We start from the raw sequence: 23435 nt of genomic DNA, 5'->3' as shown, positions 1-23435 counted from the left end.
AAAAAAATATATACATTTTTGTGTATCTGTATATTAATAATGTATGGTTGTCACACGGCACACCGTTTGGGAACCACTGGTGTAATTGATAGTGAATTACAATTATGACATAATTGTAAATGAATTCCGATAATTGACTTTGTAATTGTAATTGGCATGGAAATTCTAAAAAAAAAATAAAATTTATTTAAACGCCAAACTGGGGATCCATGTTACAGTTCTACTTACACGTAGTTCATTATTAAAATAGGTTTCATACTAAGTTTGCCCACTACCTGTCACTTCTCTTGAGCATCATTTTACCTGTTTTTTCAAACTGAAATTAAGGCGTATACTGACAAAAAAAAAAAAAAAAAAAGGCTCAAACGCCCACACAAAAAAATATTAATACCAATATTTTCATGAATAAGGAAGCCTAACAAGGTAACCAAGATGTGAAAAACAAATTGGATGATAGATAATATTATTTAGTGTATTTCACAGCTGATTTAAAACATGGGTCAAAAGCGACCCATTGTCATAAGATGGTGACAGAAAGCTAACACAAGAGGAATGTTAAGTTTTAATCTGAATTATTTCAGGCTCAGTAATTGTGATCAATTGTAATTACATTTTGGTAAATGAGAATGTAATTGTAATTGACTTTCAGTAGAAATATGATCATTTAAATGTTAATTGTAATTGGAAAAAATACTGGTGATCGTAATCTTGACTTAAGTTTTAACATGGGTAATTAAAGATTTATATGTAATTCACCCCAACCCTGTTTGATGGACTTGTCACCACATCAGTCTGAAACGATTTGAAACTGAGGTTAATCTCAGTATGATGTGCTGTCAGTCTCACCTGTACGTCCAGGTCCAGCCTGTAGTTGAGGTCACCACACCAGAAGAGATGAGTGAAGCGCAGGCTGATGTCGAACGCTGCCAGTTGTTTGTCGCCCAGTGACAGAAGTCTGAGGATGTCTACGAAGTTCTGATTTCTCCTGAATTTTCAATGAGAAACGGTCATTTAATGATGCTCAGGGTTATTATTAGAGAGTGCACTGTGTTTACACTCAGTGCATACCTCAAGACTTTCTCACTTCCAGAGGTCAGGTGGCAGTTCACAAATCCAAAAGATGTCCCATTGAAGAGGAAAGACACTCCCACAGCTCCCTTATTTCCTGAAACAGCAACAACATTTACACCATCATTTTTACACATTAAGGTGACATATATGTGTGTAGTTAAAAATCGATTCAAAGGTGCCACGGTTCACATCGACAATTTCTGAAATTGAATTGCAGTACTTTTTTTTTTTAATTTTTATTGTACAGCTGAGGGCACTATATATTTGGAATTTAAAATTCAGGACACACCACCGTGTTTTAAATCAGAAGTGTGGAAGCATTTTGGCTTCCCCAAGACAAAATGAAAGAGGTGAGAAAGAAAGAACATGTGACATCCAAGGCAAGAGGGACACAGAGAGGAAAGGGAGAAACAAGAGAGAAAGAATGAAAGTCATAGTTTGTTTATTCATAATATTTCTCTGATATGGGATTTAAAGTCCAATTGTGAAGGCACAAATAACATTCTCAGTTGCACTTTTAAAAAGAAAAGGAACTATTATGTGGTTTTGCATAGTTTACTGTCGAGACAGAATTTAAATGAATAGGCTTCTTCTTCATTTGTATTATTTCTTTATTTATTTCATTCAGGATTTATTTTTAATTAAACTGCATTGTTTTTCATAGTTTATCAAGGGAGTCTTTTTCACAAGGAAAGATAGTAATTTGTTTTTTCAAAGACAATAAAAGAATATTTTTCAGTCATTTGTGTACAGTCTTATTTTGTCAAATAAATCGTGAATAGTATCGTATCGGGAGTTGAGCGAATCGTTACATCGCTAATAAACATATATGTGTAACAATAGGGCTACACATATATGACCTATTGTGTAGAACTCTGGGGAACCACTTTTTATATTGTGTTATTGCACACACAAAGGAAAGGCCGTACGATTGATAATATTATGAATACACACATCCATTATTTGTTAAATCAAAACTTAAGAAATTTAAAGATATCGTTTATTATAAAATAACACAATTAATGTTCAAAGCGAAATGAAATGCTCTTCCAGAAGGCGTTCAAAACTACTTCTCTCTACAGACCAGCAAATACAGCCTAAGAGATTAATGTGTATTTATTGTAAAAAAGGCAAGATTGCACATAAAACAAAGATGTCTGTCTGTTCCAGGCACCGGCGGTGGAAGGGAGGGGCCAGCAGGGTCTTAAGACCCTCCTGTAAACCTCTGGGACCCCCCTTATGCCACCCCTTTCCTCTAAATATAAATTTATATATATATATATATATATATATATATATATATACGGGGGTCCCAGACGTTTATTTGCAATCTCGCCTTTGGCACAATAAATTGTACAATTTATGTTGATTGTATGATAGTTTTGATGATTGAAGTAAAGCAAAACCAAACACAAAACCCTTATGTACAGTATTAGCCTGGGATCAATAAATCTTCTAATCTTATTAATATATTAATATATTATGTAATAATAATATTTGTTGATGTTTGTTGTGTCAGAATACACCCCAATGGACCCCCCCAGTAAAAAAATCTCTGGAGCCGCCACTGGTTCTAGGGGTTAAATTATGGAATAATGTTGATAAAGATATAAAAATGAGTGACTCACTATTAATTTTCAAAAAAAAAAAAAAGTCACACTATATTTTAGAAAGTAATGTAAAGCAGAAGGAATATGTTTGTAAGGGTATAAAGTATATACTTTGTTAATAGTTGCATTATTTTTGTGTGTATTATTTGAAAAAGGCAACTTGAATGAGTAATGATTTATGCTGGGCATATAAGCATTTCTGCTTCTGCCTGTTTCAGTCTTGTTTTATATTTTAAAATTGTAATTTAATTGTCTATTTTAAAATGTCACAGTCTAAAGTGACTGTAAATAACAACCCTAGGGGTGGACAGTGTGTGGTTATAAGTAACATACCCAGAGTGTTTCCCAGTCCGGTCTTCACGCTGCCGCTGGTCACGTGACTCACGCGGCTCTCGAGCTGAGGTTTAACAAACACCGCGAGCCTCATGTTCCAGAGGGACTGCACTGCCACCTAGAGGACAATAGCTCACATTACAACTCAATAACACGGTTTCAGAATCAGAAATACTTTATTTATTTATCCCAGGGGGAAATGAATTTGTTACAGAGGCTCGTGAAATATTACAAATGAAAAAAGGAACATTAAACAAAAAAAGCAAATAAAAAAGAAAACACATAATTAAGTAAAAGACTCAATATGGATTAAATACAAGTGTACACAGTACAGTAGAAAAATACATTTTCAGGTTTTATTTCAACAGTAAAATTATGAAGATGTGATTTTTTTTTTTCTCTTTTAGTGTACACATTTATTTATTTTTATTTATTTATTTATTCAGTTTATTTCCGACATGGTTACATTCACTTTTTTTGTTTTTTTTACATTTTTTTTTTTTTTGTACATGCCGAAAAAGGAGACGAGAGAAGCAGTTTGCTTATCTGGGTCCCGTCCCCTGTTTTACCATCGCAAATTTACATGGGTTTACATGTCTCTCTGGTCAAACATTCTTGAGTTGTTCTGAACAGTCCTTTTTTGTGTATTCTCATCTGTAGTCAGTGTTGTCTTTTTTTTTTTTTATTCCTCCTCCTCTCTATCGTTGTTTGTGTTGGCCTTGTTCCCTGCCAGACGTTGTTAGCATTCCTCCAGTGCAAGAATAGTTCCTCTTTCGAAGGTGTTTGGAAGTTTTTTTCCCTTTTCATCCATAGTGTCACCACTCGGGAATGTCTCCTTTGGACACACAAGTTTGCAGCTTGTTTTGTCTCTACATCAAGGTTAATCCAGCTGTTGTTAGTTCTATTGGCAGTGTTGTATTTTCCACTGTTAGATTTAACTTGTATAAACACATTATTATATCTTAGTTCATAAGCAAGGTAGTAATTTCATTGTACAGGAAAACGTGTTTCTAACTGCACATATGACAATAAACACTTTGAATTTAAACTTATTGTAATCCTTAATCACCCCACCACCTAGCAATTGAAATGAATAAATGACAGACCTTTTTTACTCTTGGTTTCCACATTTAATTCAGTCTCCGTAAAATAATCACAGTCTGAGTTTTGTTTCCAGTGTTTATATAGATCTGGGTCCATATCCATGATTACCATCAGTAATGTTGTTGTTTAGGTGGATCCTTCGTATTTTCCCAAGTCTTCCATCGTTTTGATGAGGATTGGTTTTCCGTTCTCTTCTCCCAGTGGTGTGATGTAAATTCTGCAGTTCCTTGTCCACGTCTTTAAAATCTTTCCTCCTTTTTTTATTTGGCGTGCCTTCCATGCGATGCTTGCATTTTTTTTTTGTCAGGCTTTCATTAATAAAAACCTTTGTTTCCTTCAGCTTTCTTCCTTGCTTCAGTATTTCTCCTTTGAATTTCATATTCGTGAAGGTTATTTTTACAGCTCTGTTATCATTTTTCTTTGGCAGGAGATGGCAGGAGTTGATGTTGTCAATGTTCAGGACAATGTCCTTCGACTCCAGGTAGTCAATGACCTGTTGTTCAATCGATTTTGTTTCTTCGTCACTCGCGTAACTCCTGGGTTTTATCTTTAGGCCTGTGATGATGACATCTTTCGCTCTTTCCTTTTGTTCCAGCTGTTCAACCCTGCCGTTCAACAATTTTATCTCTTCAGCATTTCTTTCATTCTTTTCTTTCAGTACCTTTGCTTCGCTTTGTAGGTTTTCCAGTGAGTTTTCCATCGTCTTTTCCAATGAATTTATCTCGGCAGATAGGTTTCGTAGACCCTCGCGTATCATCTCCTTGACCTCTTCCAAACCCGAATTGGGTTCTGAAGGGCCTCCCTGCGGTTTTTTCACCATTTTCCTTCAGTCTTGGGCCCAATTTTTCAGGCTGTTCAGCTGTAGCCAGCTGTAGCCAAGGTCGTGTTATCGGAGCGAATGAAAACACGTCTGCTCTCTCCAAAGACCAGAGATTTCTGATTTGATTTGATATGTTGTGTTATTTATTAAAGCCACTGTTTTGTTTGTATTGCTTATTTAATGCTTATTTCTTCTGTCATTCTGTGCTGCCTCCAAATACGTATGTTCCTTATCCATTAAATCAGTGGTTCTTAACCCGAGTTTGATCAGAACCCCCGGGGTACGTTGAGGCAATCCCAAGGATTCAGCAGGACAGGGGTCAAGACACAGTAAAAATGTATTTATAACACAAAAAATTAATTTCCAAGATAATCTAGTTCCAATAATAATGTTAAATTGTATTTTAAATTATAAAATTTTATTAAAAATGTTAAAAGAGAAAGGCCAAAAAAAAAAAAAATAGGTCCAGGCTTAGGTGTGTGTGTTTAAATAAAATATATCCTGATGTTTTGAAGAAATCAATTAATTTAGTTATTTTCAAATTACAAAGGGTTATGTAAAAGCACAGATGAAGCTTGCAGGGTTCAGTACCTCCTGTTAGGTTAAGAATCACTGAATTCCTATTTTATGAATCATTTTGCCTTCCAACCTCATCCTTATATAACAGCTAGATTTTAAACCGTTTTTTCAAATCCAAACTGTGTCTTTTAGTTATATTGTGCTGAAAGCATGAGGGTTATTCTGATCCTGCCCCTTTTTGATAATAAGCCATTATCTGACACTAAAAAAAACGTGCATCACACTCTTGCCTTCTGCCATCATTCCAACATTTACTAAACTGGTGTATCTTAAGGTCTGACAGACATTTGGACGTCTCAGCATTGTTTAGTTTTTCGATGGAATAAAAATATTTCAGTGAATCTATGTTTGTATATCATATTAATGGATGGATTGCATCAAAACAAGTAAAGGCTCACCTGTTTGAAGTCAATGTGAGTGTAGCTGCGTAGGGTTGCTTTGATATGCTCGGTCCACTCTCTCTCCCCCTGAGGGTTTTCCTGACTCCCAAAGGCATAGATGTCATGAGGCAACAGGGCGATGGACTCATCAGGAGTGTGTCCTAACCCACAGCAGGTCGCCCACGACTGCAGACCACGAGGAGGAGGAGAACCACCTGCACGGAGACAAACATAGCGATAAATCTGGCTCTGAATCAGAAATATCTGCACAATAATTATATTATTTGGTTACCCATATTCCAGGTGCCCACAAATACAGAAACCATGTCCGGTTCACTTTGCTGAGAGTGCCTGGTTTTCATCAGTTGGAGCAGTTTGCAGAAAGAGTCGCATTTCTGAAAGAAAGGCGTGTGTTATTAGATGTTGGTTTTATCAGGGGTTATCATTCATAGCACTGTGACTATGACATGAAATGTGTTGTCTTGTCCTACCCGAACACTCTCAAAAGACATCTCCAGAGGTGTGTTGTGATGGCTGTCCACCACCATGCGTACCTTGGCAGGCATGCTTTGAAACTTCACAATTTGGAGAACTGAGACACAAGACAAGTGTTAAATATAACAGCAGATTTGACTTCGTTTCGTCTCTTGGACAAAATTCCATCTTTATTTTGTCTTCAAAGTCATCCAAGCCATTGTTAGCTTTAGTCTCGTGTAGTTATTAGAATTCCTTCACATCACAATTACATTAGTTGCCCAGATGTATTGTTTTAAGTGTGTTAGTACTTGTGCTACTTTAAAGCACCTGCCCAAAGGATTCTTAAAGTTTAAAGTAAGTAAAAAATAAGAAAGTAAGGAGGAAATGTGAAGTGTACAAAACATTTCAACCATAAACTAAAAGCAATATTCAAAGTTAAATACAGTCAATTATAGGGCAGAGGCAACCCAGGCGAGTAAGAAACCAGGTAAAACTATTAATGTGAACACTGTTGTTTGATTAATTTGAGATGCGTGGGTAGAGGTCCACAGTTCTGCTCCTTTTACGGAGCAAAACTGCTAATCTGGAAATCAAAGTGAGCCCTCACTTCAATCAAATTAGTTCTGATTATGTTTGCCTTTAAAGCATTTTGCTTATTTTTTTAAAAACATTTTTAAATGTGCATTGTGTCATAGCTTGAGTCATCCAGCTTTTGTCTACATTCATTCTTTTTCATTCACAACTCTGTGACCAGTGTTGGGTAAGTTATTCTAAACTTGTAATATATTCATCTTACTAGTTACTGGGATAAAAATGTAATATATTTGTATTACAATATTACTGCTTTTAAAATGTAACTGAGTTACACTACTTTGAGTTACTTTTGGTCCAGAAGACTAATTGTATCACACTGATAGTGTACGAATAACATCATCTAAGTTTTGTTTCAAATACTTCTGCTGTTTCAGGAGCAGAAAACTATTTTTTGTCCCCCATAATTTATATTTAACTATAATGATCATCTTTTTTTCTTCAAATTAATGCAAACAGTGAGAAAACAAATCAAATATGCACTTAAATTAAATATGCATGAATATATTACTGTAATACATTACAAAAATAACTAGTTACTCCCAACACTGTCTGTGATACAGCACCAGCATAATGATATTGTATAATCTCGCTAAGTGTGACATGTTTTCCTCGACAAACACATGCTTTAGTCTGTAAAAGGAAATCCTGATCTTACTTCTGTTATGTGAAACCTTCTCTGTTGTAAATGAAGCAGCTTTTCTGTCAAAAAGCAGCACGCCGGCGTCCACATCTACTGAAAGTGTTTGTCTGCCGTACCTCACCAACTTTACCTGAAATACGTAGTGCACTTAAAGAGTTAAAGATACATTTAAACCTTATTTTGTGTGTGTTTTTAAATTAAAATGTATACCTGGTAGGACTGTACTGGAAACTGTCTGCCATTGTTCTTCACTAGTGTGATACATGTGGGTGCTGCTGCAGGAGTGGGTGTGTTAGGTTGGGTTGCCAGGTTGTGATTTGTCACTGCGTCTTGTAATGCTTTCAGCACCTATGTGGGTAGAGAATATATTCACTGCAAGATACAAATTCAACATACTGTGATAAATGCACTAATAGCAGTTCGTACACTTATTAGTAATACTTTAACGGATCCTCTACTGTTTTTTACAAGTTTGGCCAAAAATCTTTCAAATGTACGTAGTAGAAGATCTATGCCTCACAGTCACAAGACCCCACTGTCTTTAAACATCCCATTGTTTACTTTTGGAGTGAAGCATTCAGCCTGATTTTTAGATTCTTTAGCAGCTTTTCTGCCAACTTGTACTGCTTTTGGTTGGTTTAAAAAAAAACAGGCAAAGTTAAAGATGTCGATGTCACCATCTTTAGTTTACCGAAAGAGAATAAAAACAGTTGTGACCCGAAAAAAAATTTGTGACCGCATGGGCTGACGGTTCCAACTCTGAAGCAGAGCTCTCATAAGGGGCCTTAATCTCCCCTTAAACAGTGCGTCGCTGACGCTCTAATGGCTGAAGTTAGCGAGTAATCTCGGACTGTTAAAGTCACACAAACCCTGAGGATAGAAGTCAAACAAAAGATGGTTGCATTACATCGACAACTTTTGTTTTTTTAGAGCAACCAAAAGCAGCACAAATTGGCATTTTGACTGATAAAGCTGCTAAATGATCTAAAACACAGGCTGAATGCTTCACCCCAAAAGAAAACAATGGGCTGTTTACAGGCAGTGGAGCCCTGTGACATCATCAATCACTTGATTTCAAGATGGCGGAACACAGGCTCTAAAACTGTAAAGCAGTCCCATTTTTTAAAAAGGCAAAACATTGAATAAGGTGCATAATAAAGCATTTTGTTAGACATAGATCTTTTAATAAGTATTTAAAAAAAGTTAGGCCAAACTTGTAAAAAAAAAAAAAGTGAAGTATCCCTTTAAATAGTTTAGAAAATTACATATTTTACATCATCAGTGTCCGTCTAAACCTTCTTTTTCAAGTGAAGCCAGCAGTCAGACTTGGGATGCTGTCAGTGTTTGGGTTACCTGGACGGCACCCAAAGGTTTAGTCAACATGAACAAACACACCTTTTTCTCCAGTGAGGAAAGGAGGCTGACCAAGGCTGAAATCTTGCATAGCAGGCTTTCTATCTCCATGTCTGGGCCCTTGTTTACCAAACACAGGGGAAAGTATTAGATTAACTCTGTTTTGTCAGACAAGGCTGCTATAAATATGTTTTTGGACTAAAATTGCATTTTTTTTTTTCCTTTAGGACATTTAAATTCCATTCATCAACTGTAGGCTCACATGACTGAAATACAAAATGAAGATCTTCTATTTTATTTTGTAATTCATTATCTATTTGAAATAATCCTTAATGCACGTATTATTCTGAGTATAATCAAAATTTATAGGTAATTCAATCAATCTCATCCTGGATGGAAAGCATGTGTACCGTAAATACATCACTCATAGGTAAAATACTTGAAATGTAAAATTAAATAGCACCAAAAGCAGTCATTCTATAGCAGGGGTGTCAAACTCATTTTAGTTCAGGGGCCAAATACGGAGCAGTTTGATCTCCAGAGGGCCACAGAATCGAGTAGTTTCAACATTATTGTGCCGTAGTTTGCACTTATACGTGGACATAAAATACAAAATAGGTAAGAAACCGACAATATCCAAGCAATAAGTGACAGATATCAGTCCCAACAGGATATTTACTTTAAATTTCCTAGATTTGTTACCAATTTCTATTTGATTAAGGAAAATGTTATGTAATCATTTGAGGAAAATTGAAAGATTTTGTAAAAATTTTGAGTTTTTGATATTTCTTTTACTTTACAGTTTAACATTATGAATGACTGTTATCATATATATATATATATATATATATATATATATATATATATATATATATATATATATATATATATATATATATATAAGCACCGGGTAAACTGTGAGCCCCTGCAAATATTGTTGAGTTTCATTTACACAATAATTCAAGTTTTCTCATGAATGTTTTGTCATTTTTCACTTTCTCCTGTGGGCCGAATTGGATGCTCCAAAGGGCCGGATTTGGCCCTCGGGCCTTGAGTTTGGCACATGTGTTCTATAGGATGTATTATCAATTTATAAAAGCCAATCAATGCTGTCACTTCCCGAGTCTGTGACTGGTAGGAATGTTTGGTAAAAGTTGAAGCACACGTTTGCCGAGAGAATAAAGAGTCAAATTCAGCAAACCCCTAGTGTATCAGGTTCTGCCTATTCAAAGCATAGTCAACCATACAAATGCAAAAGACAATGGAAATAACATGATAAAAGGTGTGGTTGGTTTACAGGTGTTTTTTGGACCCTGCGTTCAATCAAAAGCAGTCAAAGATTAGATTTAGTTTGGTTTTTATTGTTGAAATATACACGAAAAGGGGGGGAGGGAAAGCTGAGAGAGGAACTGCTACATCTGTAACTACTAATACATTGTGAACTGGAAAGTGTGTGTCATACTTGTGCCTTAGTGGGTGTTAAAGTGCAGCTGGGATGGTCAAAGACTTTTGCCAGGGTTTCCAGATTGGACAGAGTCAAATCGATCTCACTGTAAAAGAGCCCAGTTGTTATCCCATGATTATATAGAAAGAAGCCTCAAGCAGACAGAAGCAAAGTGTTCCATGGTTTGAACTGTGGGGGCCACAGAGGGACGCTCACCTGTTGAGGCCTTGGCAGGCTGCGCTCAGAGTAGACTTGAGGTGGGAAAGAGTTGTTGCTCCTTTAAGTACGCTCTCTATGTCCAGGGGAAGCTCACTGAAGAGGTATTCATTGAGCAGGCCGATGACTTCACCCGCAGTGCTGTCAACAAACATGGGCAGCGTTTCGTGTGATTTAGAGTGCATGTAAAACAGGTTGGACATTAAAGTGGAGCAAACTTTAAGCAGACGTTAGACACTGTATAGAGTTTGTCACCAAGGGTAAATGATTTGGATTAAGTAGGAAAAAATTGATTAAAATCATTTAACTAAGTTTAAAAAGCATTTTGCCAGTTTCTGTGGATCAGGTAAATGTTTTTACCAGCATTTGATTTGTATTTATTTTAATGTTGTATATATCTGTATTATATTTGTACATTTGCATACATTTTTCCTATGGTAATGTGTGCACTTGTATTAATCCTTATTTAATGAACAGTCTTTATTATGTATGTTTTCTTTCTTTTTCTTTCGTTCATTCTTTTTTTCTTTCTTTAAGTGTTTTCATTTGTAATATTTCTCAAGCCTCTGTAACATAAGTAATTTCCCCCTGGGATAAATCAGTATTTCTGATTCTGATTCTGAAAACAAATGGTTTTACACAGACCATCATGGGCCTGTGCAATGTTTAAACAAAGGTTATTCATTTGAGTACAAATACAAGCTTTAAAAACACTTTCCTTGAAGCACTTGTGTGTACCTGGATATGTTTAAGGCTTGTAACTTTTCCAGAAATGGATAATGTAGAGCAGGTTTGGTGGGCAATCCAGTCAATGGTGTCGTGTTAGCAACGGGTAGAGCTTGGGGTGGTTTCTCATCATCTGTTCACATACACGGAAACAAAAGCTTTATGTGAAAAAAAACAACAAAACTGTGACATTTTTCCTGTTTCTCAAATATATACACAAAAGTAAGACATGCCCACCTGAGCTCTCATCCCCTGTGTCTACATCCCGGGGAATAGGGTAGAGCAGGGGGGTGATCAGACCTTTGTGGGGGTGCTGGTACCCCAAAATCAGGTCCTCTAGTGTCCGGAAACAATTAACCTGCACGCCCTGTGTTGTCTGTAAAACATAAGAGAAGAAGATTTATCACTTTAATTTACCGAGTGAAGATAGGCCAGAAAAACGAAGCAGAATGAGACATGAAGGCATCTGATTGGTTCTTTTTATTCAGACTGAATGCCAGGGATTGGTCAGAGTTTTTACAGAGTAACAGCTGTCACAGTGGTCTGATTCTTTTCGTTCTTTTTTCTGAATACACAATTATATGTACCGACTATTCTCAGGATGGAAGTGGACCATTTCACCCACTATTGCGGACTCCACCTTTAAGATATTTTAGTTTTTATTTTGCAGGGAACATCTGTTTCTTCAAGGAAATAGCAACTCCCTCTTACTTTGTCTTTAAAAATGTCTGTGTCCTGAAAAACAAACTAGAATAAAATAACAATTGTTAAGAGACTGTGACGGACAGAATCGCTCCCATGGCCGTTGTGAAAAATGAAAAAAAAAAAAAGAAAACATGCAACTATAGTGAGTTAGTGAAGCAATACCAGTGAAGGGAAAATGCGTGTTGGAGATTTTTACTGATGGCAGTGGAAAACAAATCACTGAAATAGCATAGTATAGTCCTCTTTGGAAGGGACAGGGTTTTTCCTACTCAATGGCTTTAAAGCATCTGCCAGAAAACTGAAATTGTCGTTTGGCTTTATTATGTGGTGAAAGCCTTGGAAAAGCCCTTTTTCCCTGCTTTTTCATACTCGCTTTGAGTTAATATGTTTACTTATGTGTCTGTATTTGTGTTTTATAGCTAAACAATTAGGTCATTTGATGCCTAAATGGCTCCAGTGGCTCCAGTCATGTACCATCTCTGACTGAGAAACTGCCACATTAGATAGACTCCTTGTGCTCAATACAAACAGGCTCATACAGACACAAAACAAAGAAAATCACCCATTTGTCAATGACCCAGTGTGTGGGTTTGGTAGGAATCTCTGAGACATAAACACAGTTTCTGCTGTGTGCTATTGAGCACACGCTGCAAACATGCAGTTACAGTTAAAGGTGCAGCAGAATCAATACAAAATTGCAACTTAATGTTTTCTCGACAAAATGGCTGTTACAACCTATTGATAATCCAACTGTCTCTAACCTGAGTCCGATCCTTTATCCATTGTGCCGTTTAACATTGCATAGGTGAAATAAAAGGGGGGAAACAGGTTATGAACTGCACACATTATCCCATTGTTTTAACAACAGCATGGATTTGTTTTCCATAGGATCTTCAAAATTGAAAAAAATAAGACACACAGAACAACAGACTATCTATTTTTTAGGACAATCTGTTTTAAAAGCTGTTAATAACGATAGAGAAGACAGACTTTTGACACGAACACACAGGGCGGAAAAAAAAAAAAAAAAACAGCAGCTATGTGAGCAAGCATGAGTAAAATGTTGCAATCGAATGCAGAGACAGATGTTTTACATTATGAATGAAATACATTAAATGATATCAGCAGTTTCCATACTTTGACTGCTGAACTCAGCTATTGTTGATAAGATCTATTCTTCTAACCCCCCCGATCAAAACTCACATAGAAGTTAAAAGAAAAAGTCTGACATCTTTGTGAGTCAAAAGTTTAGCCTTAACCCAAGTCTTCAAAATGTAATGCCACCCACTCACCTGGACAGCTAGGACTCCATCAGCATCAGGCAGAATACGATAGGTGTGAACATGGCGCTGGAACCTTTGGAAGCCAAAAAAAACATATTACTGACCATGAAAACAAGCACAAAGCAAGCATTTAATGAGAAAAGTCAATTGAATTTATTGTTTTAATGAGAAGCAGATCTCACTTTATAGTTAAAGACACAATAACGTTCTTAACAAGGCGCCAGTTTTTGTTTTTGTTTTTTTTTTTTTAGGGGTAAAGCTTGTTTTAGTTAAAGAATTGTGTGACACTGGGAAATTTGAATCAGGCCGTCCATCAAAACGGGCAGATCTAGTAATAACTGAGGAGTAACATCACAGTGTCTGGGTGAAAGGCTTTTGTACAATAAGCTGGGAAAAGACAAATAGGGAATAAGCTGCTTAAAGAAAATATGTTGGGAAGAGTGTGCACTGTAAGCAGCAAAGCTCAGCTTTCAGGAATGTATCTGGCTGGGGCTGATGAGCAGTCAGCGTAGTGCGGTCACCAGAGCACCCTCCCACTTCCAGAGGCCCCGGGGAAGAAACAGGGGTAAAGTGAGGGAATTAGAGAGTCATTGGTTAGGGTTGAACTGGCTGAGATGGACTCCATCCACTGGACAGTCTTGGTCTGTTTATTACTTTTGGTCTCAGTCGTTCTGACTGTAAGTTGTTGTTGCCATAGAGATGAATCCGACATGGCGTAGAAAGCTGCTGAATCAATTTATAAATTGGGAACCTTTTTCAGCAAATATTTATTCCGAATGGACCTGCTTTGAAGTCAGCTGAAATTTCAAGCTTTTGGCTTAATCACTGAACTTACACATCAAAGCCTGCAGCAAACTGCGACACACAGCCACCATGAAACACAAGTCCCAGCTGCAAAACATCTTAGAGGAGAGTTCAGATGCCTTTTGGAAAAACTCAGACTAAGTCAAGATAACATCAACAGAAAAGTCCTCATTGAGTCTCTCCATCCATCCAATCAGATTTATTACTTTAATTAATTGTTTTATAGGCTCAGAGATTACACAGGGGACAGCAGTTTTGCATTTAACGATATCGGTCTCAGTAAGTAAAAGGACATCAGCCATTCCGCGCCGACATATGGGTTCGGTATATCGGCTTCCTTTCTCGATCAACACATAGACGTCATATTTTTAGAGGCCACATCGCCCTTGGAGAGACGTGGCTAAGTGTCGCCATCTTGTGTTTGGGAGGTAAAAGGAACTCAAACAATCTCAAAGTGCATTTATTCACTGAATTTATCAATTTCCATCCATCCATCCATTTTCATACCCGCTTATTCCCGTTTAACAGGGTCGCAGGGGTCTGCCGGTGCCAATTTCCGGCTCTCATAGGGCTTGGCGGGGGTACACCCTGGACAGGGCGCCAGTCCATCACAGGGCAACACAGACATAGACAACCATTCACTCTCTCATTCACTCCTATGGGCAATTTAGAGACTCCAATCAACCTTACAGTCATGTTTTTTGGATTGTGGGAGGAAGCCGGAGGACCCGGAGGAAATCCACGCAGCACGGGGAGAACATGCAAACTCCACACAGAAAGGACCCAAGTCCACCGCAGGTCTTGAACCCAGGACCTTCTTTCTGTGAGGCGGACGTGCTAACCACTAAGCCACCGTGCTCCCTTCATCAATTTCCAAATGGTTTAATTTTTCCCCTCATATAGCTGTGACACAGAATGCTTTGAGCTGTTAAGCCTGAAATACAAAATGTAAGCGGGTAAGTAGATATATACTGCTTTAAGTAGGATAGGCTGCAATGATCCTTATTCATAAATAATAATAAATAAAGAATAAATGTTTTACAAAATTACGCAAGTTGAAGTAACTTTCTTATTGAGGGTCTGTAAATTAGCCTTTGGCTAGATGGCCCATGGACATGGCATCAGTTGTTATTTTAAATGTAACAATGCTATCTGTTCTGTCCCTCCTAAATAAACTTATAATAATAATTATTATTAGGCATGAAGAGTGGTTACTGAAGTTACATCATTTTCAACTTCGTCTTATGTCTGCGTTTGCCAGCAAGCCAACACGATCAAGAGTATGCAGAACAATTCTGTATGTTAATTCCACGACAGAACCTGGATGATCTCCGCACATCGGTTATCAGCAATTAGAGGCCAGCTTTTTGAATAAGAAGGTAATAAACATCAATACCAGGACATGCGAGAAGGTAGGTGCTGATAAGACTTTTAAGGAATTAACATTCAAAGACTTTTGTTTCTTAAAGATTTTTTGGTAAGTTTTATACATGAGGCTGACATTATGCTGTCATTATTATGACATGACACCTGTCATTATTATGACTAGTACAGTGCCCGTCGGAAGTATGCATTCATGTGGGAACTTAAGTGTCAATTATGGTTAAATGAAGAATATGTTTGAAGGTTGGATGTACAAAGAGGTGTACATACACTGTACTCTGTCGTGTTATAAAGGGGTAAATTTGCGGGTGCAAAATAAAAAAGCGTGTGCGATTTCCTGGTTTAATTGTATGGGACATGTGCATTATAAATGTGTTTGTTGTTTTTTTACTCATTTTTATATTTTATTTTGTTTGGTGTATTATTCTGTAATGTGTGTTTTTTGAAGTCATGTGTATTTGTGTTTTTTGTATAATTATTGTTTTTTGTTGCCATTGTAGTGTGATACTGGAGTCATTTTGTGTATTTTTGTATGTTTTTTGGTATAGTTTTGCGCATTTCTGTTGTCATTTTGTGTATATTTCTTATTCATAATTTTTTCATTACATATTTTTTTGTTGTTTGGTGTATTTTTCTGTAATGTGTGTTTTTTGGAGTCATTTTGTGTGTTTTTGGAGCCTTTTTGTAGATTTATGTGCATTTCTGTTGTCATTTTGTGTACTTTTTGTATAAATATTGCTTAGTTTTTTGTTTTATTTGACTCATTTAGTAAATTTTTTATAATAAATACCGTGTGCGTGTGCGTGTTTACCTCCATCTCCTCCAGGCGTTATCTCTCTCTAAAAGGCTCTGTGTGCGTTCAGCATTTACATTCCGGTGTAGTGCACGCACGTGCATCAGCCGTGTGTGTGTGTGTGTTTACATTGTAGCTGCTAGCATCTTAACACATAGAATAATATAAGAAGAAACACTCACCCTAGCGGAGAACAAACAGTAATCATAGTGGAGCAGTGTGGTGGACCCATCCGCTCACAGAAACGTTACATTCCTCTGTCTGAAGAACCAGATAGTTTATGATATGGTCGGCTAATGGCCGTCAGAACAGCCGCCACCCACAGTCATGGAGACGGAAGAGGAAGTGAAGTCCGTGACCCGCGATTTAAAGGAAGTTTGGAATCAAGGGAATAATTTTAAATAACACTTAAACTACTTTTAGCAGTTTAATATTGACCTTCTTTTTTTAACCCAAACAAACTGCGACACAGTGAGGTAATGAACCCGGAACCGAAAGTAGCGCGCTCATTATCGAGAGGGCCGTAATCTTAAAATTAACGTTTTGAATGTTTTGCTACACCAAATTACTCCAAAATAACAGATGCACACACTTGGGGTATTTGGAACACGTTGACTAAGTTTCAGGTCAAACTCACACTGCGTCGGGGATATATTCGCTACACACGCACACACACACAGACCTTTTTTGCTTTTATAGATAGATATGACACCTGTCATTAGCATGAATAAGGTGTCATGAAGGCTGTCATTAAGTGTCGTTTGCTGAATTATGACATCTTTGAGCCTATGTTGGCCTTTTTTGGGTTAGGTGGAGGGGTCTAGTGGGGTTAGGGTTAGGTAGGGTTAAGGTTAGGGTTATGTTTATGGTTATGGTTATGGTTAAGGTTAAGGTTAAGGTTAAGGTTAAGGTTAGGGTTAGGTTAGTGTAACAAACAACATAATGATAGCCTTCATGACACCTTATTCATGCTAATGACAGGTGTCATGTTATAATAATGGCAGCGTAATGTCAGCCTTATGTAAAAAATTTCACGTAAAGTGTTACCAATTTTTCCTTAGCTTTTCAAATTTGAGGGACAGCATGCCAACAACTGCTGAAAAAATAGTATCCCATATACAGTTTACAGGATCTAAATTGTGAAATCCTGTGTGCACCAAACTGCATGTAAACTGTGTATATAGACAGAAAGTATGTACTCACAGCAGACACAGTGCATAGGCTCCTGGAACAGACTCGCTGTCCCTCACCAGGTAGCTGCCATCCCTCCCTGCACGTGCCAGTAAGTCCTCAGCGTGCACACGGCTGATGTCACGATGATACCATGCCGCCGTAGCCATGGTAACAAGCACTGAGTGATGGTTTTATGAAAACTTTCCACATGAGGTGACAATGGTGATTAAACAGATGTTCAATCAATGATGACTTGTCTCCAATGTGCAGAAAAAGATCTCACACTGCGGTGAGAGGTCAGATTGAAGGTTCACACCTTTCCCATGATCCTCTTCTTCATGGCCAGAGTATCAAACAGACAATACATTTAGCTCTAGCCCCTTCCTTGATCCTTTTATGTCGCCCCTTTTTCTTCCAGGGAAGAAGGAATAAAGAGAAATCCAGACAAATCCACTTCGTAACTCTACCTCTGATCCAGGTCACTTTCCTTCTCTTAGGTTTAGTTTGTGGTTGTCTCCAGGAACGTTTGTTCCTTCATCAAACGGCAAGTCATCACAAAAAGAGAGGAGAGAAGAAGGTGCGGGGGACAAATAGTGAGAGGCACAGAGTCCCAATGAAGTAACCGCTCCTGAGGCGGTGACCGTGCCTTCAGCTTAACCACAAACACAAGCCCTCCTCCTACTGTACCATAACAAAAGCTCCACATGCAAACAACATGAAAAAAATGACCTACAAAGGCAAAACAAACATGACGACAAGCAGCACACACACACTCACACTCAGCACAGACAGAAACATACCAGATGGAGCTCAGTCAGCACGAAAACCAGACAGGCATGCAACAGAAACCAGAGTAATTCAAATGATTTTCCAGCTCTGTGGCCATATAAGGGAATAGAAACACCCTCCTGCAAAGTTCAGCTGATGACTGCAGTTGTATTTTCTTCTTTCAAGCTCGGATTCCACTTTTTTCTCTCTAAGCGACATCAGGGGTCTTTACTTTCATTGCTGAATGTTTGTGGGTGTTGTCAGTCCTGTCTCCAGTGGTTCTTCACTGCACTGTCAGAGAAAAGGGAGGGTGTAGAGGACAAGCCCAGCAGAACAGACTGAGGAAATGACTCCACATTCCAGATGGTGGCCACAGCCAGGAGAATTCTTGTCAGGGGCTCAACTTCTCCAGCACAGTGTGAAACAGAGGAGAGCTTCCTTTTTTACTCTCCCTCTTCCTGTCTTTATTTTTCTTGCCCCCCCCCCCCCCCCCCCCCCACCCCCACCTCGCCTCGCCTCTGTCCTCGCTATGTGTTCCTCCTAATCTTTCTCTTACACAGGTGAGCAGTTTGACTGATCCACACTGTCTGTTTTATATAAACATCATTCCCATCCTCTGACTGGCCTAGTTTCTTCCTCCCTTCCAACCATTTTCTTTCAATCACCCTTCTGTCACTTTCCTCCCTCTCTGTCTCATTCCACCTCTCTCAATCAATCTCAGGCCCCATATGGTTATGATCATCCTCAACTTCCCTACTTTTGCCCTCCGAGTGCATCTCTCATTGTTAAACCCTCCTACATCTCTTCATTAGCTTGGCATATAACTCAGTGGGAAGCTGTTTTGGTCCCACATTAAGCGTTCTGCCTCTTGCTATACTCGGCAGAATCGTACAGACCACCAACATCTCAACTTACAAACCAAACAGACATCCACGCCAATTTGTAATGCATCTCCCTACCGCAGACACACATCCTGTTTGTGTTGACATTGTTTCACCTGCCAAAACCTAAATGAAAGTGTTGACAGTGTTGAACATTCATGGGCATTTTTACGCATTGCTTTGCACCGCTTAACATTATAACCACAGCAATGCGTTTACATTTTTCTCCCTACATTCATCCTATCATCCTATCATAAGCCACCAGTGACAAAACCGCAATCTGAGAAATGTGAGGCACACAAAAGATCGTGGGGTCAAGTCTGACTGGTGATCCTTAAACTTCTCTGTCTCTGTGTACCTTTGTGGCTTCTTATCATGAGAGGAATTTTTCCTTTTGCCTTTTGTCAGCTGAGAAAGGCTACAACAAAGAATTGCAACTGTTTAGAGGATAAAGAAATATATGAAGGGTTACTTTGGTTCATAGTCAAAGAAAACTCATGAACGAGCCAAACTAATGATACTGCAAATATATAATACATATAAAATATTATATATATATATATATATATATATATATATATATATATATATATATATAAACATGAGAAAATAAAATAATTTTATAAATAATACATTTTATTTTTTACATCAGGGACCCAACTTTACAACAATAAAAAAGAGACCAGAATGCACCGAGACCAAGTTAAGACCAAGACTTTTGGGAGTCAAGGCCAATACCGAGACAGACAAAACCAAGACCATAAAAACTTAATTTAAAAACCATGACATGGTTGAATAGTTTAAGAGAAATCTCACTTTATTTTTGTTTCTTTTTAAATGCATTTGACAGACAAAAACTAAATGTCTGCAACTTTTTTAAAGCATAGCATAAATAAGTCAACTGAATTCTTACAAAATATAAATCCTTCTATGTATATAATAGCCATTGATAAGTCAAAAACTATTCTAAATACATTAAAATATGATGTTTATTTATCAGGTGAATGAGGCCTAAAGGAAGTGGTCAGAGGTATTTCTGACTACAAATAAGATTGACTGATGTCTGAGTTTTTGCAGGTTTCTGACATATAAGGTAATGGGAAACATTTCCATCGAGGTAGAACAATCAGTGAGCCAACACTTAATGTTTGAAGTCAAATTACAAATTAAAATAATCAAGAATAGTTCCAAGTGCTTTTTCTTTTTATATCATATTAATAAAGTTGAAAAATTACTGATCAGAGATCAGTGTTGGTATCAACTGGTCTTGACAGAAAATCCTGAGTCCGGCCAGGCCGAGACAAGACAAGTAAAAATGCCCTTGAGTCCACCAAGACCACCAAAATCTCGCCTCGAGTGCAACAACACCAGTAAAAGGAAAAGAAAATCATCAGGTACATTCACATAGTGTTGATTTGTGGCATTATGTTTGACTGTCGTTCAGAGGCAACAATCTTTACCCTTTGCCATCAATCCTAGGCAACGCTAAGTGGCTCAGCATCTGCACTCGGGCACTACATCACCACCTCAATTAGCAACACACTACAGAAGTGCATACAGTCAAGAAGAAGACATGGGCTAATACTGTGGTGCTGTTATGCACGAGCTCAGGTCAGCAGGTCTTTTAGATAGACAGTATTGACATTCTGTAGAAAGCACTTTCCTAAAATGGCAGGAGCTTAATGGTAAGGGGCTTATGTGGCTGTTTGTGGCCTTGCATGGCTAAATCGGGCAAAAGGAAACTAAAGGAAGGGCCCCTCTCAAAGACAAAGCACAAGAGAAGATTAGAGAGTTTATCTATTAACATCTAAGAGACCATTTGAAAAACACAACCCTTTTCAGAGCTAGTGTGATTCACAGCGGGAAGGTCCTAGGTTTTATTCATAGTTTGAGCACCTTTGACCTTAGAGATTGAGGACCTTTGACATTTGTGTTTGCATGTTCTTTCGTCTAATTGGGGGTGGAACGTCATTAAAATTACAAGGCAAATTTGTTTACTTTTTACAATATTAACTGCAAAGAGAAGAGGAATGCTGTATGTTTCCTTTGAAACACTAGATTTACCAGTTATTACATCATGTATAAGATGAGGAATGGCTCTGTAGAATTTAAAAACTATCCATCATCTTTCTATGAGATGAGATGAGATAACAGCTGCTCATCTTTACAGAGCTTAGCTTTGATGCCTTAGTCGTTCTCACCAAAGTCTTTTCTATTGTGATATAAAACAAGTTCAGCAGATATTGCATGTTATCCCTTTGTTTTTCGTCAGAGTTCTCTCTGATTCCCTGTGACCCTTAGGAGTATTAAAACACATTTCAGAGGGTAAAAAAAACATTTGTCAATTTAATTTCAAGCATTACAGGGCAAATTTTTACATGCAGACAGAAAATAATTTATGAAAGTTCTTGTGTTTGCATCACTGAAACGTTCTTGTTCTATGTGGAGATTGATGAGGAGAAGTTTTAACAGACTGAAGAGCATGACCTCAGACTGTATTGTCAGTGAGTGGTAGGTCTGTGAGGACGCTTTTAAATAGATCTCAAACCTTGGCCCCACATGACGGTTGAAGCGCGGACAACGCAAACACTCCACAGCATTATTCATTATATTTAGCTGCCAATGTGTGAAAATCCCTCCATGAAGCCAATTATTCCTTTCCCTCAATAATCAATGAATTACCCCTGGTTAAAGTAGTAAGCAGATCCTGTGTGCAAATGGACACGCGAGCAATGACACTCGTACTCTAATGGTGCAACAACTTTATCCCAACATCTGCTAATCAAAAGTAATTTGAATTCACAAATGTATAAAAATCATAACATTTAGTGTGGTTTTGTGTTAGGACTGATGATGATTGTAAAGCTTTGTTGTTTCCACAGCAGTAAGTCAATGTGTTACTTAGTTACTTAGCTCTTATGTGCACAGATGGAGCCAGGCTTGGCAGAGAGCCATCTGTCATTCTGGCTGCCACAACAACCAGAGTCCAGGTAATGCCTCCAAACGCCAGACCAAGAAATGGAGGAAAGAGTCCTTGAACATTCATAAGTTGATCTCCTAGCTTCAGTCATGTTCTAATCCAATAGTTCCCAACCTTTTTTGGATCGTGACCCCATTTTGACATCAAGAATTGTTGGCGACCCTAAAGACATTTTTTTTTCTAGAATTACATTATCATCATGTTTGTTATACTGTCTTATAAATACAGAGCAGCAAGGATTAGTGACATTATTATTCATTAGTTTTATATCTGACAACATGAAAGTATAGGATACAGTTGTTGAAGATTTTTGTTTTAATTTGTGAAAGAATAATAATTTAAAAAAATGATGATTATTTTTTTCCCCCCATAAATATTCTTATTACGGGTTTTTTTCAAAGTGATACAATTTTTAATTATACTCATACTTACAGAGCAATTCAGTATCACTTAATTGTTATATACAAATATAGAAAACAAAGCAATAACAAAATTAAAATAAAAAATGTATTTTTACCCGATATTTGTTTTTAATCAATAATTAGACATTTCAGGTGACCCCATTTAAACTCCAAGCAATTAGAGCAGTTGAAAAACACTGCTCTAATCCATCCATTGGTTTTTCCACATATTGAGCAAAATGATTTATTTGAGAATATTTCTTTCTACTGGTGTTGTTCATGTCTCACTAGAGCAACGTCTTATAGTTAACAAACATGAAGCTCTCCTGATTCCACAAGTGTTTTTATAACTTAGTATTATGAGTAATATGTATCAAAACTGTTTGTCCTATTTACCTTTGAAGCAACATTCACACGCGTATATATTGTAAGTTATATAAGAAATTGCTAAAAGCACACGGTTCATTCAATGACAAAAATACGAATGACATCACATTTCTTCATATTTGAGTGTTTTTTTTTTTTTTATTTCTCTAGATGCAAAGAGCTCAGCACAGAAAATACATGTGCAAAAAAAATAGCTGACAGTGTTAATTCAAATTTAACATTTTTTGGGGGGTCATTTCATACATAAAGATGTGCTCACTTGGAGCTGTTTGCTGAAACTGAAAAGGTTCTGATTTATGTGAAAATTCTACCTCCCGACTAGATCTGCCTCCTCTGAGTGTATTCTATTTTGAAGTGTCATAAGCAGCATTATTTTTACCTTGGCTGGTGCTCAAAACAGTATTGTTGAATAATGAATTAATCTGATTTTCTCCTCAAACGCCCTCCTTCAGAATGGGTGCGCTTAGGGGTCAATGGTCAAGGTATAAAAGCAAAGGGGAGGCAGTGACTGACACTCACTCCATCAACAG

At 37.5% G+C, this 23435-nt stretch overlaps 1 protein-coding gene across 1 annotated transcript in view; it reads right to left on the bottom strand.

Moving 5' to 3' along the window:
• inppl1b (inositol polyphosphate phosphatase-like 1b) overlaps nucleotides 1–18636 on the bottom strand; it is a 28440-nt gene extending 9804 nt beyond the window's left edge. The window contains exons 1-15 of the mRNA XM_028460119.1: nucleotides 17519–18636; nucleotides 13345–13408; nucleotides 11585–11723; nucleotides 11360–11480; nucleotides 10622–10762; nucleotides 10424–10511; nucleotides 9004–9081; nucleotides 7819–7956; nucleotides 7624–7738; nucleotides 6389–6489; nucleotides 6190–6292; nucleotides 5916–6112; nucleotides 3015–3132; nucleotides 1069–1165; nucleotides 847–985 (exon numbers count right to left, since the gene is read on the bottom strand). Of these exons, the coding sequence (XP_028315920.1) occupies nucleotides 847–985; nucleotides 1069–1165; nucleotides 3015–3132; nucleotides 5916–6112; nucleotides 6190–6292; nucleotides 6389–6489; nucleotides 7624–7738; nucleotides 7819–7956; nucleotides 9004–9081; nucleotides 10424–10511; nucleotides 10622–10762; nucleotides 11360–11480; nucleotides 11585–11723; nucleotides 13345–13408; nucleotides 17519–17655 (1776 nt within the window). The 5' untranslated portion in view covers nucleotides 17656–18636. The remainder of the gene's footprint in view (nucleotides 1–846; nucleotides 986–1068; nucleotides 1166–3014; nucleotides 3133–5915; nucleotides 6113–6189; nucleotides 6293–6388; nucleotides 6490–7623; nucleotides 7739–7818; nucleotides 7957–9003; nucleotides 9082–10423; nucleotides 10512–10621; nucleotides 10763–11359; nucleotides 11481–11584; nucleotides 11724–13344; nucleotides 13409–17518) is intronic.
• Nucleotides 18637–23435: the final 4799 nt, after the last annotated feature.

The sequence above is a fragment of the Gouania willdenowi genome, chromosome 10, assembly GCF_900634775.1.
Source record: "Gouania willdenowi chromosome 10, fGouWil2.1, whole genome shotgun sequence".
Lineage (NCBI taxonomy): Eukaryota > Metazoa > Chordata > Actinopteri > Blenniiformes > Gobiesocidae > Gouania > Gouania willdenowi.
The sequence above is the reverse complement of the archived record's forward strand: the minus strand, read 5'-3'. Positions and strand labels throughout refer to the sequence as shown.